Genomic DNA, 13,912 nt, shown 5'->3' with positions numbered 1-13,912 from the left:
TATTCTTCACCCGGCCATTCTAGGACCGGGCTAGTCACAGGAAACAACGTCTCGCCGGATGTGACCAGCAATCGATCAAATATGACCATCTCGCCGCCAAAATGTCGTCGTCGTGTCACATCAATGCTTGAGCATTGCTTGATGCACAACAGCGGTTTTTCTCTACGACGTGGATGGCTTTCTCGGGACCTTGCGGGCAGTTAATCCTTTCTCCTTACCTATATTCCGACGCCCTTCATTATCTCGCCTAGTCGCACACGCTCCAGACTGGCTGGCTGCTCCGCAGTCGCCTCTGGCTCTGGTTGCCCAACGCTCTTGACTGCAACTACTCCATGCAACTACCCAGACCTGAAATATTCTTCATCTTCTGTCCTTCCCTCTGCACTTCGGCTGCTGCCCTCAGGCTTGTGCTACGTAGCCCTGCGGTACGGGGAGGCGAGAAGGCCAGGTACTCGCTTGAAACCTGGCCCTCTGCCCTCACGCATCGTATAAGTCGGGGGTGTATGGCGGAAACTGTTGACCGGAGCGTAGTCCCTCCCACCAGGTCTACTTTGCGTATTTATGAGACGAGCGTGGCTGCTGCCCTGGACTGTCTCAGGTCCTAGTCAACCGCCTCGCTCGACTTGATATTAAAGAAGCAGTCCTGGCACCCGTTTTGATTCACTCGTGTCTTCCCTCTGCACCACGTCTTACAACTCCCTCCAGTTTGCGCCGACAAACTCGGGAAGCTCGCTCTCTTGGTGCTACGTCCTGAGCCTCATCTGTCAGGTCTTTAACCCACCCATTCATAATCCAGGTGTGATATTTTCCCAACTTGTGTAAACGGTTCGCAACTGACATGTGATCATAGTCATTGCCATGGACTACATCGATGCTGGCCCAGTCGCCACTGTTTCTCTGAATACGGTTGTCCAGTCCCAGTTTCGGGAGGGATGCTTTAGCTCCCCTGATGATCCTTGCAGTCTGCCTACTGGCTTCCCCGTACATTTGGACAGCCAACTCGCATGGTCTGGGGCCCAGTTCAAGCACCACGCTGAATACGTTCTCCAATTGACCGGTGCGGAGCTGTCCGAGGTCTCGTCTGCCCTCCATAAGTTCAAGGGTTCGTTGTCAACTCGTCTTCCGGTAGATCTAAGCCTCCTGCTGACAAAATCCAAGGTCTCGAGTTGGATGGTGACCTTGTCACTCGTGACAATTTTCCCCTCCCTACGCTGGAATCCAAGCTCGCCGCCATCAGCCACGATTTGCATGACGGCAAGGGATTTTCCGTCATTCGAGGAATTAACCCCAACGACTACTCAGTTGAGGACCTCACTACTATCTGGCTTGGGCTCCAAGCCCACATCGCCGATGAACCGGGTCGTCAGGACCACAAGGGGAACATGCTGGGTTAGTGCTATCTGATGCTACTTGTTTACGCTGGAACCATACATGCTCACCTGTGGGCGTAGTTCACATTGTTGCCGACAGTTCATCAAAGATGAAAGCGGGTCACCACCGTCACTCCACTGCCGCCATCGTACGCTAGCTCTCCATCCATGCCTGTAATACCAAAGACTGACCTGGGATCACAGACTTTCCACAATGAAGAGGCAGGCGACGTCGTCAGTTGGTTGACGAGAAGCACAGCAGCCGCTGGGGGGAAATGCATTATTGCGTCTGCTTACACGATTTACAACGTTCTTGCTGCCCACCGGCCTGATATCATTCGTACACTGGCCAAGTCCGACTGGCCATTTGCCATGTACGTTCAAATCCCGTATCCCCCCGTCGTAACCAATGCTAATATATCACTTAAGGCCGCGTTTCCAGTGCCGGCCTGTCATCTACAACCATGAATCAAGACTGATCATGAATCTCAGCGGCCGCTCTCATCTCATCGGGAGTGACATCCACCCACGGCCAGACCATCTGCCCAAGGTGACGGATCGGCAGCGCGAGGCACTTGATGCAATCGAGGCTATTGCACAGGCAACTCAACTTGAGATTCAAACCCAGGCCGGTGACATGCACTTCATCAACAACCTTGCTGTACTCCACCGACGGGAGGGGTTTGTCGATGGCTCCACCGGCCAAGAGAAGAGACACCTGGTGCGCATGAGACTACGCAACTCACAGTTGGGATGGGCCATACCCGACGCTCTCCAACGTGGGTGGCACGATGCCTTCGATAAAAAGGCCATCAAGACATGGCACTTGGCGCCGATGCCGGGCGACGAATTTCCGCTGCGCAAGTACACAAACTAGGCGAGAAATAGCCAAGCGTTTGGATGTGCACCATACATATTATCTACTGCAGGTCCCTGAATTGACCCGAGCAGGCAAAATCGGCGTTGGGGTGCATACTTCGGTCGAAGGCTACGGCAAAAACTAAAATTCAGGTTGGTTAGATTGACGGCGTGTCGTGATTTTCTGTTGCTTTGGAGGGCAATGGCTCAAAGCGGTCATAGATTAGGAACTTTGGTGGGCATATTTGGTGAGCATATAGTCAGCATTGGCGGAAAGGGGGGCGTGTGTCTAATATCGCAAGTGTGGATGTGTCACGAGGTACGAGCCTCCAATAAGAATGACTCCAGCAAACACCTCATTTGAGATCCCCAACGTCTTTGAATGCAATAGAATTATCCCTGCGACGTCTGCAATTTCGCCTTCAATCTAAGATGGGGCATCCGAAGTCACAAGTCGGAGCTACGTGTCACTTGTACCGGCGGCTTCGGGGGGGCATCTGCCTCAGTATTGCGATTCTTTCATTCATCGACCGTTCTCCCCATCGACGGCTTTCCGCATTAGAAATTCTCGACCACGACAGCGTTCCGGTAAAGAGATGAAGAAAAGCAGATGGCAGGTCGTGTGCGTTAGGCGTGCCGCATGCAGATTCTACCCTCAAAAGGTTTTCTCGGGGTGCTACAGTTGCTTTTGCGCTGGCGCTCTGCAGCTCCGAATATCACGCCTTATGCAGCCGGTGAACCGGGATTTTAACTCGAGGTGCATTGGGGAAAAAAACGGCTTCCCAACTGCTGCATCCATGGCGCACGCCACTTGTCGTCTTGTTACTTTTTCTTTTGTGTCCCATTCGTCAAATGTCATTTTTTCTTTACCCCAAACCATGTGGCGCTCGAATTGGGCAGACATGGAACGAATATCGATCTATAGTGTGAAACATTATGGCTTGTGACTGATGAAGCTATTCGGCATGCGGAGTGCGCTCCATTTTTGTCCACTTGCCGAGTATAACTGGTTCGATGCTGGGGATGCATGAGTTTCTCGTCAACCTTCCAGTTGACAACCTCTGCGTCCGAGGCGTACATGCATGGGATTAATTTGAGCCACTACGTAGTATACGACATAATAGTCGAGTGGCATAAGGGATAGGGTGTTTGTGGTAAGAGTTAGGAATAAGCGCAATGATACCCCGGCCGTTTTTTAGCAAGCGGAATCAAAGCCGGTTCTGGTCAACCCGGTCAGAGGATTAGCAGCGTGTGACAGGGTCGGCTTCCTGACCCGAATCCGCGGCACCAAATTTGCAAAGTCCAGGGGGGAAGGGGTTGAGGTAGTCGTTGGCGTTCTTTAGTAAGAACCTTCTTGTCTATATGGACAAGGTGGTCCCTACAATAGGCTAGCTCACGTGGCATTGCTAGTCTCAACGTCTCGACCATAACGGTGAGTCCAGGGAAGAAACAACGAGTCAAATATCAGCCGCAGTCCGCTAATAGGCCGACTAGAGAACTGGAAGGACGGTTGTGATTCCCACCAATCATCGGCACTTGCGAGAGACTTGCGGTGTGCCTACCATGACATATTCGTCTGACCGAGCATTCTTCAAAACCACACCTTGTCAAGAACGGTCAAGAACACGTCATTTCTTCGTCACTTATTCATTATTCATTATCCATCTTACAGCAACTCAACTATAGCATGAACATCTCATCAAATTTGTGCAAGTGGCATAAAGCACATCGTGATGGTATTTTTGATTTTGATGGTGGAATATTGACGTGGAAGCATACGCGGGGCCAGGACGAGGCATTCAGATGAGGTATTCAGATCATCAAGCGAGCACACCGGTAAGTGACTTCTGCATACAACTGGTACCAAGTGTCTGTACCATGCTGCTGTAAGAACTAAAGGTGTACATTGGGTTCCCTTCTCCATGTCCGTAGCCGTTTCTTACGCGCCTGTCTGTCCACCCGGCCCCTAGCTTCTTCACGTACCGACGGTCCTACCGCCTAGTATCTGATACTAGCTCATGCATCTCTTGCCGTCCAACGACCCAAGATCTCTAGTGGGTTGTTCGTCCAATCCTTGGTTAGCGTGCAGCCCACCGCTCTGGTTCCTGGGACGTGACGGGTTTCTCCGTCTTCCCGTCCGGTACGCGTGGAGCATACTATGAGTGTGGCTCTTTTGACTGTTGAACGCGTAATTTTCTTTGCTTTATCTGCCGATGTAACTCTGTGGCTGCAGCAGTGCACGTAAAACAAAAACAGAAACACCTGAAAGCAGTATGGTTGTATGGGTCTTTCAGCGGCATTGTCAATGCCTGACGGCAATTTAAAAGCTTGTCTACTTACTCACTTCAGCTGAGTCGAGGTCGGGTATTGACGTCTTCGACGCGGTGTGGTCTTATTAGTATATGAACGAGGAATCGTGGGTGAATGCAATGGTGGCGATCGCAGATGCTGATAGAATTTGGGTCTCTATGGTTGATAGTGCATGACTAGCTTCATTATACCCTCGGGTTCATCGACTATTCTTGTTTCAAGTCGAGGGCACAGAACGGGTATGATATCGTTGCATTGGGCAGCATTCCGCACAGTGCTTCATCGAGCTGTTTATGTCCTAGCAACTATTATAACGTGGATGAACACTATGATTTGTGGACTATGTCGTCCATTTTGGTGGTGCTAGTAGCACGAGGACTTTCCACCCCGGTAACCCTCATGACATGAATTACACAAGAGTTAATCAACTATAGCCACATGAGAGCTACAAACCTTCCTTTCATGGTTGCTTATGAGACGTCACCATAGCGGAATCATACTTGAGTACTTATTTGTGTGCTAGTGACTTAAACTGCTCTAATTACGCCAAGATTCATTTCCTACGTACCTGATACGAAAAGGTAGGGGACCCACTGGTTAGGTGAATCCCATTCAATTAGATACTATAACGTTGCGCACTGCTGCATTATAGCATCCTCCCCCCTAGGTGCACGCATCAAGTGCCGGGTTCTGGTCAATTGAAACCATTGTCCTCAATGGGCTTATCGCTCACAGGTCTTATTGCCAGAGTAGGTCCGTAATCCTCCCCAAGTGGTTTGGTGCTTCCGCCGGGAATTGAACCCGGTACTACCCCTATAGTGGTCTGTTCGTCAGGGCGCGACAGCCATTCGCCGGATGCGGTGCGGACTTGGTGGCCATGAGTCCTAAACCCTACCAAATCGACCATGCGGCCGTTTGACCAAACAACGGAAGAGATGCTAGACTCGAATTTGTGAAGAAGAACCCGGGGCGTTTGGGTAATCCACGATGCCTCTGAACGCTTTCTGCAGGACCTTATAGACATATAATTGTGGAAGGACCCTGATTCATATCATGATGTTTGATCGTAACGTACCTTCATATGATGGATACAATATCGAGTGTTCTCTGTTCCTCTCGTATGGTTACTCTGTGTTCCTCCAAGCTCTGTAGGAAGAGTTTGGAACTAAGTGTCCAAGTGGCTAGTTATTCCAGTCACCCCACACTAATTGGAAGAATAACATGCCCCACGAAGCGTGGGCCAGAGAGGCAATCCACATAGTGTGGGCAGAGTTGGATCCAGACCTAGTATTGAAGTTGATACGGTCTACAAATATTAAGATAGCCGCAGTGCTTAGGGGCCGTGGTTAGTGCACCCATTATTGAATTGTATGCTTTAAGGAAACTCTTACAGCAACCCCCAGGTTATTTGAGTCTGGATTAGCCGAGAGATAGCTTATTGAAGTCTGAAGGTTGTTGTGTGAAGTGGGACCAAATAGCTGGGGAAATTTATCCACAGATTGTAATAAAAGAATCTGGAGATATAGGAAGAATCCGCACTATACTGTAATGAATCTATATATTTTTCGATGTGAACCATCAGAACCAAAGTTACATATTTCGAGCTCATTTGACGATCTATTACGTACTCATGGGTACGAGGACGAACCGCTATCATTATACGCTAGTGTGAAGTAGATTTTATCTGGGGCTTCTCTTTTCTTGACTTCATCCTGTTCTTACATTAAGAACTTGATCTCGTCTGCCGTGCTTGGAAATGGTAATTTCGAATATTGCTCGGTATCAAATCAATCCTAATATACAGTGGTCGCACCTTTAGCCAGCCTGTTTTTAATGGTCAGCCATATGGTCTTGTTTGACTTGACAATCCACAGAGTATTTAATGCACACACATACAAGACGTTGCAGTGGATAGTATAGCCAGTGTAGGAACAGTAATCCTGTGGCTTCCTTCGGCTGCGGGCCGGATCGCCCTCGGTATCCTTGCTCGGCTGCGGGAAGGGATCCAAGAATACTTCACCATACATTTACTTATAGAAATCATGAAAGATTCCATCCTTCAACTGCGATAAATGATTCATTGGCTTGGAATGCTCGAGAATGCATCGACGCAGTAGTCATGACTGTGAGTCATCGAAATTGCATAGGGTTCCTTAGGTCAGATCAGGGCCATCTTCAAGAGTATTTTTGCAAGTCAAGTCGCTCCTGCATGTGGAAGCGCCTTGTGCCCACCCTGCCTGCGGTAGCTTTATCGATAAAGTTGCGTCACTACCGGCGCAGACGTGGGGGAACTGCCGACTCCAGCAACAGTTCAATCATCACACGCAAATGCATATATCGATACTTCAGTTTTCGCGGATGGTGGAAATGACGCGATAACATGGCCTCTTCTCGAGAGTTGAATGTGAGCAGGTGCTTCTGCGAAACAGCTCGCCAAAGGGTAATGTAGCTCCCACGAGGGAGTGTTCTCGACACCCACCCCACTGACTTCTATCGTTATAGTACCGCGTACCCAAGCACAAGCGAGTGCCTTACGAGTATCCTCCGCATGCCGATTTAGAAGAAGATGCGGAAGCAGAAGCTGAAGCAGAAGCAGAAGCAGAAGAGGACGATGACCAAAGCACTGCAGGAGATGCCGGTCTTGACAACGACGAACAAACCTTGCAGCTTCAAGGCCCGCCGGTGCCGCCGTCGCCGGGTTCCTTCCCAGTTTCCGAATCGGACTTATCCGATTCACTCGAATCTGATTCCGATGATTCCGTTGCAGATGGGCTGCTCGAAGCCCTCGAAATTGAGGTTGACGAGTCGGACGATGAAGGCAGCCCGTTCCCCAAGATTTCAAAATGGCGACTGAACCTTACCGCATTGTCACAGCTTTACAATCTATACTTCGTCGCATACCGTGAGGGCATTCATGTCTCGAGACCCCGGAGCTGTGTTACCCATAGCGTGTCGCCAGTTCCCGACCTGATATTAGCCCCGAACCCTACTGCGGCCGGGCGGCGAGTCACAGGTATTATCGATGCACAGATTCCATACCAGCCTAACCACCTTATCGTTGGTGATTTGGGCGCCGAAGAGTGTATCATTTTGGCGTATGATAATGGCGATGTGATAGGTTATTATACCAGACATATTGAAAATGAGGTTTTGAGGCGCGAGCATGGTACGGGCGATTTGGATCTCCTCAGCAACCTCACACCCTTTTTCCACGAAAACGTCGAGATCTCTGCTTGGGGTCTGGCCGTCCACAAGAAGTCACGGCTCATCGCTGTTGGTTCGAACCGCCACGAGGCTACTGTCTTCATTCCAGCACTTTCAGGGCGAGGAACGTGGCCGGATGCTCCCCTAAACGAAAAGTTCTACAGAAGAATCCGCAAAGGGCAGAGCGGAAACCCCTACTATTATGAATGGGAAGGGGAGGAAGGTGGACACGTAGAAAACATTGAGGATAAGGTTCGAAAGAGGGATAGCAATTGGAAACTAAACCTGGAGACGGGCATAGCAGGCGACAACATACCGAATCTATGCTTCAGCGAAGACGAACACGGCAATGCTGAAAAGGTCGTGGCCATTGACATCAACGGCAACCTCTGGCTCATGGATATATGGAGTAACGCACCTTTCGTCAAGATTCCTAGTATTCTTCGCGAAAGGGCGCTCGCGAGACCTGGCGGCTTCGCCGCCGAGTTCAGTAGGTGAGTGTGAGCACTTTTCTTTTTCTGTGAATCTATTGTGCAATGCTGCCGTGGAGGAAATCCAAAGGTGGCGCAGTTTCATTGTTCGCTGATATCTGCGCTTGCATTGCTTCCCACAGACCATTTGATCATACGATGAACCTCTTACCATGATGCTGATCTGATCTGCAGACCCAGGGGCTGGGGAATTTTAGTTCTACCTGAGAGCAGCTTTTTGCCAGCGGAGGGGTATGAAGATTTGCTTGGCCTAAACAAGCAGGATGCGAGGTTTCTTGACGTGAAAGCCGGCCGCTGGATTGACGTCAGCAGAGCAATATCGAACGTGCCGAATAATTCGGTCTTGCATCCATGGATAAGAGACCGCGACAACTCAAATATTCCGTTGCACGAAAGCGATCGGCGTGCGATTGACCAACATATGCGCTTCGTTGAAAACAGACCTTGGTTCGACTTGAAACCTACTAGTTCGGCACTATTTAAATCATGGGCGTCTGAGCTCAAGGATGGCAGTTCTGGCGAGGCAAACGTCGCTGAAGCCAGACGCTTGTCAAAACAGAATCTTATCTTGAACGATGGGAGAAGTATCCTACGATTGTACGAGACAGACATCGAGCTGCAAAGCGCTGAGCAGGACGGCGTGGGTATCTGGTTCCAACATGCGACGAAACAGCACCGTCCTTTCACAAGGACAACGGCGCCTGCCGAGCTTCAATGGTCATTCCCACGACTGGCCAACATTATCCATGTACCCAACTTGTCTCTTGTCGTCGGAGGGTCGAATTGCGGTCGGGTGGCATTGATCACGTTGACGCGACCAAAAGGCAACAACCTCCCGTTCAAGCGAGGCTTCAAAATTGAGGCCATACTGCCAACCAAGGAAGAAGAGGATAAACACCTCCGTCCCATATTTCCCCTCTACGGGGTCGCGGTGGCGCCCCTGCCGCAGACTGGAAAGCCTCCCACGACTGGCCCACGTCGCTATCGCCTCATGATACAGTATTGGGACCTCAGGGTCCTCAGCTATGAGATTAGTCGAGACGCGTTGACGGATGAGTTGACCATTGTCTGAGAATTTGCAATTTGCATGCAGTATGGAGTTCAGGAAGGAGTCGGCATTACATATACCCTGGGGCCTGCATGGGATAGCGGTGTTCTTTCACTGGCTAACAGATTTCGTTCTTGGGTGATTCGCATTCTCTTCGAACATACGGCAACTGTATGTAGTATTCCTATTGGCTTAGTCTAATCATGTAGAAACGTCTCGAACTTCCTGTAGGCCTTTGAGATATGCCATGGGGTGAGAGCATGTATCTTCATATGGGAATGGTACAGTATCATCATGTAGGCATTGAGTGAGGGCTCGCGGTAGGCTTATGGTATTCATCTCGTCGTTTTGATCTAACCTGTAAGTATGTTGATGTAGATGCACCCATAGCATGGCCTCCTCAAACATGTAGAGACCGCCCGCACTTGATTAGCGTCTTAAATGGTAGCATTGGAGGCGGACTAATCGAAACATGTTGGGCTGGTCTCCGTAAGTACTGGAGACTGAGTAGCTGGACACCAGGTGAGGCATTGGAAGGTATCAGCATGAACAATGACGTTTCATCACATGAGTACGACAGAAAGAAGTGAAAGCGCAGGGATGGCTTATGAGGTTTTCCATCAACAGACCCGGGACCTGGACTTCATGATCGATCGACCGGATTTGACGATGACCCGAAGTGGCTGTGGCTGGATATCTGTCGCGAATACTAAAGAGCCTAGAGTCCAACGCGCGTTCTTTATCTACGAAGCTCCTGGCCGTGGAAGCAATCAGCAGCGGCGTTAACACAATCTTCATCACGACTCCTGATAAGGGGTTCCTTGATGCTTTTGGGACGTTGCCTACCTCCCTCAGTGGACGAAGACGGGATCAAATCGTACACGTGAGTCGAAACAAGAGGTTGAATCGCTACTTTATAAAACTACCTGGCGAGATATCACTTCGCAAAGCTCGAGGCCACTTCCAGACGCACTCTTGAACGCCACCAGTTCTGTAGTCTTTAATATACGATCTACAATCGCCCGATACCGGTCTTTCAAGGAATGACTCCGCTAGACTCCCTTGGCGGAGGGATTTTGGCGTATGAGCTGGCTGTTGTATCAAGTATACTTTATACTGTTAATATTGTACCCTTGCATGGTGACGAACTTACTTACTGGTCATCACTCTACCCAAAGATTTCACCACTACATCCATCACAGCCTAGCCGCGAGAGGGAGAGAGCGAGCATAGGTCTTGTTGAAAGCTATGAACAGGGGGATGAGGACGTTGTCATTGGCAATCCACGTCGCGGGTGTTCAGGCAGCCTCGGCTGCATTGCTCGTACATCCAAGACGAAACGGCGATGCATGCATGTGTCATTTTATGAAACAGCGTATGAAGCTGCTCTAGCACTCTCCAACGCTCGAACGAGATATGGCTACCGTGTTGAAAAGTAATGATCAAATGACGCCATTCGGGCAGGACGAATCCATTACACAAACAGTCCGTCTAGAAAATGTCCAGTCGTGGGGTTCGCTTGCAGCCAAGCCCCAGTCTGTACCCAGAAAAAGGATTCTGGTCCTGGTATAGGATTCTCGAGAAAAAGAGCCCGTCAAGAGGCCCAGAAACTTTGCGCCGTTGCTATCGTGGAGTCTTGTATAGCATCGAGGGATTGTGAAAGCGGTGACGGGAACACGGATTTACACACTCCTAACTGCAGGAATAGAGCAAGTCTCACCGTAAAAGAAGAAACGAACTCGATAACGGTCCTGTTAATGCTAACTGTCACGACCTGGGTTGCATCGCATTGGTAGAGACCTCGATTAGGTGCTATCGACGAAGATTCTACTCTAAGGAGCGAAGGAAAGAAGATGACAACTTAGGTTTGAGGGAGCGCGACTAAGTCATCCACGCTTGGCGGGGCTCCTACAAGGGTTATGATTGGCTTCCCATCTGACACTGCCATGGCAGGTGTTCCAGCTGTAAGTCACCTGGTTGTAGTGAGTCTGCGAGGGTTGACCTTCACACTAACCAAGGCTTCGAAAGATCCGCCTTAGGCTAATATCAAACCTGTGGGAATATCATCAATAGAGTACGGTGCTAATGCGAATATACCTCAATCTGGAGCAATACTGCCACGCTATAGGAAAGGGGCTATATACCAGAGACTAGACATGTATGTACGAGGCATCCTAGTATATGAGAGTACATATCTTTTGCGAGAGAAAATACAAGTAGAGAGAGCGAGCATATGTGAAAGAGCTTGCGAATGAGAGTGTGGGTCTGAGAGAGCGTGTAAGTGAGTGTAGGCATGAGTGCGGGTGAGAGGTTGTGTTGAGGGAAAGATGATGGATATGCCCAATACATCAGCCCTATTTTATCTGCTTGTCCTTATCTCGAGAGAAAGAAGAAGCAGGACCTGAACACTATTCCATTGTAAGCCAAGAGAACCAGCAAGCAGACAGATAGCAGTAAATTAACTAACTATCTGCGGCTACCCTAGTCGATTCTATATCCTTTATAAGCTAGTCTATAGTTTGAAGAATTAGAGTCTAAGAGCTTCCTTAGTAACCGGAGATTCGACTTTTAATAAAAGTTAACTAAGAAATAGCTTCTATTAGGTTACGTGCTTGATACGTGACCCCATGGGGGGTTGCCCTATAGCTAGAGATAAGATAGATAAGAGCTATAAAAGAGCTTTGCCAGGCCAGAATAGCTGACCTGGCCATCCTTTCCCAATACAACAATTCACACCCCATATGCACTCGCATCAGTGCTGTCTGAAAGACCTAAGGTTCGGGTACCCCGGGTAATAGCGACGGAGGTAAAGGCGTCTGTAAATAAAGATATAGCTTTAAAATAATAGAATATAGCCTAATATATAATAGCTAGAGCACGGTAATAGTAGAGTTATCCTGTCAGAGCCACAAGTGTCATCCGAGGCGGGCCGGCTTCCACCAGGAAGGAAGTCGTTTGTGGCGGCTAGAGAGCCGCTTGTGGCGAATGAGAGCTGTTGAAGCCGTTTGCAGCGGATAGGGAATCGCTTGGTTGCAGATAAGGAGCCGCTATCCAAGATATTGGCCGAAGTCGGAGGAACACAGACATGCGGAAGCAAACATCCAGAATCCAACAGAGAACCTCGGCTGGCTATAAGTAAGGAGTCGAGACGGAGGAAGATAGAGAGGGCAGAGATCAATGAACTACTGTGGACACCCCTACCTGCCATCATCAAGTGACCACCAGTGATCACCAGGTGACCACCAGGGGAACACGTCTATTTCTCCCCTTCACTCTGTACTATCGCCTTCGGTCCAGGCCGTAACCTGACATATCCTTATTGTATTACTTAAATTTGGCTAATATTAACGACGGGCGGTAAAAGCCCGAAGGTTCAAGGTGTGATGATGATAGCAACGGACAAGACCCTCAACAAGGCCTTACTGCCCAGGAGATGGAAAGAATAACAAGATCGAGGCTTTCTTACTCCGATCAGAACAACAGGTACCTTAACAGGTACTAATAACTAGAGCCTCAGCAGGCTGGAGAAGATAAGGGCTTCAACAGAGGAACGATAGGAATAATAGCTTTGATAGGCACAAGCAGATCTATAAGGGGCAACAAAAGTGCCTTAATGTTACGAACCACGTTCCTAACCAACACAGAATAGGCCCGTTGGCAGGCCTTAGGTGGATACCTGCAGGAAAGGACCGGAAACCAGGATAGGAGCTAGGAACGGAAAAAGGATGGACCGACTAGGAGGTCACGTGACGGATCACTGGATCACTCGGTGAGCCAGTGAGCCACCCCAGCAGGATCACAACGGATAAGAGTGATCCAACGAGACCAGTGAAGGAGAGATGGATATATAAGGGACAGGACTCCCAGGCATTTCATAGATAGACAGTCTCTACTTCAGTGATCAATCTAAGCATCAATCTAACCCATTGGTGAGGCAAACTGCCTTGACGACTCTATTCCCAGTTACCCTACTTGAATACTTCAGTTACCCAGAGCCCTATACTCCATACGTCAGACCCCGATATTATTGCTAAAGGACTCCGCAGCAGGACTTACTTACTAGCACAAACCCTTACAGACTCTTTAGTGGTTTACGCAGCTAGACTATTAGAGGTTTCGTTACACTATTTCCCTGATGTCCGGCCTTACCCCGTTACAACATAAAGACTAAATGCTTTAAATTATTATAGTTTTGCGATTCATATTCGATTGATTATCGACTTTTAACATATCGGGTTTTTAGTGGGAAATGGGTAGCCGGAGCCTAGGGTGGCCGTAGATAGGTTAGTTAACTGAACAGTACACGACTTGTCAAGCACAATGTTCTTCTGTTCTCCAACTACAGTACTAGACCCGGCGAAGCCAACTCCAAGCTCCAGCGATACCTAATAACACTCCGGACAGATTCGGCGAGGCCACAGCCCATGTCTTGATAAGTACCAGCGAAGGCGAAACCAAATGCTACCAACGCCACCGTATGGCCTGGGCCGAGCAAGTGAGAATGTGGGGTATCCTGCTGTCACGCAAGAGGATAGCCGAGCAAAGAGCACACCAAGAGTGTGATGGCTCAACATTTCCAGTCTAGTTCGTAGACAAGCATGATTTACTTTCTTGTTCGACCGGAGTGTGCT

The 13,912-nt window shown here is 49.2% G+C and overlaps 4 protein-coding genes across 4 annotated transcripts; all 4 read left to right on the top strand.

The window, feature by feature from the left end:
* Positions 1 to 858: 858 nt before the first annotated feature.
* On the top strand, positions 859 to 2,247 carry BCR38DRAFT_456546 (uncharacterized protein; the record flags this gene model as incomplete). The annotated part of the gene is made up of 5 exons (XM_040861928.1): positions 859 to 1,102; positions 1,159 to 1,389; positions 1,452 to 1,519; positions 1,575 to 1,744; positions 1,800 to 2,247. 5 exons carry the CDS (start codon positions 859 to 861, stop codon positions 2,245 to 2,247), a joined length of 1,161 nt encoding a protein of 386 aa, XP_040716824.1.
* Positions 2,248 to 2,633: 386 nt separating this feature from the next.
* On the top strand, positions 2,634 to 2,859 carry BCR38DRAFT_428576 (uncharacterized protein). The gene has a single exon (XM_040859905.1). It carries the CDS (start codon positions 2,661 to 2,663, stop codon positions 2,826 to 2,828), a length of 168 nt encoding a protein of 55 aa, XP_040716823.1. The 5' UTR covers positions 2,634 to 2,660; the 3' UTR covers positions 2,829 to 2,859.
* A 3,924-nt stretch (positions 2,860 to 6,783) lies between these two features.
* Positions 6,784 to 9,706, top strand: BCR38DRAFT_388964 (uncharacterized protein). Its single transcript, XM_040857538.1, has 3 exons — positions 6,784 to 6,978; positions 7,041 to 8,236; positions 8,408 to 9,706. Exons 1-3 carry the CDS (start codon positions 6,919 to 6,921, stop codon positions 9,303 to 9,305), a joined length of 2,154 nt encoding a protein of 717 aa, XP_040716822.1. The 5' UTR covers positions 6,784 to 6,918; the 3' UTR covers positions 9,306 to 9,706.
* A 390-nt stretch (positions 9,707 to 10,096) lies between these two features.
* Positions 10,097 to 11,112, top strand: BCR38DRAFT_428570 (uncharacterized protein). Its single transcript, XM_040859904.1, has 2 exons — positions 10,097 to 10,390; positions 10,439 to 11,112. Exons 1-2 carry the CDS (start codon positions 10,325 to 10,327, stop codon positions 10,718 to 10,720), a joined length of 348 nt encoding a protein of 115 aa, XP_040716821.1. The 5' UTR covers positions 10,097 to 10,324; the 3' UTR covers positions 10,721 to 11,112.
* The last annotated feature ends 2,800 nt before the right edge of the window (positions 11,113 to 13,912 follow it).

Source organism: Pseudomassariella vexata, assembly GCF_002105095.1.
Source record: "Pseudomassariella vexata strain CBS 129021 chromosome Unknown BCR38scaffold_5, whole genome shotgun sequence".
In the NCBI taxonomy this organism is placed as follows: Eukaryota; Fungi; Ascomycota; class Sordariomycetes; order Amphisphaeriales; family Pseudomassariaceae; genus Pseudomassariella; species Pseudomassariella vexata.
Note: the sequence above shows the minus strand (reverse complement) of the source record. Positions and strands in the feature narration are given on the sequence as shown.

Bases quoted from the DNA above. Each gene is read 5' to 3' on its own strand.
- BCR38DRAFT_428570 (XM_040859904.1), top strand. From the start codon at position 10,325: ATGACTCCGCTAGACTCCCTTGGCGGAGGGATTTTGGCGTATGAGCTG. The intron at 10,391-10,438 runs CTTTATACTGTT...GAACTTACTTAC, and splicing joins TGGCTGTTGTATCAAGTATA to TGGTCATCACTCTACCCAAA.
- BCR38DRAFT_388964 (XM_040857538.1), top strand. From the start codon at position 6,919: ATGGCCTCTTCTCGAGAGTTGAATGTGAGCAGGTGCTTCTGCGAAACA. The intron at 6,979-7,040 runs GTAATGTAGCTC...CTATCGTTATAG, and splicing joins GCGAAACAGCTCGCCAAAGG to TACCGCGTACCCAAGCACAA. The intron at 8,237-8,407 runs GTGAGTGTGAGC...TCTGATCTGCAG, and splicing joins TTCGCCGCCGAGTTCAGTAG to ACCCAGGGGCTGGGGAATTT.
- BCR38DRAFT_428576 (XM_040859905.1), top strand. From the start codon at position 2,661: ATGGGGCATCCGAAGTCACAAGTCGGAGCTACGTGTCACTTGTACCGG.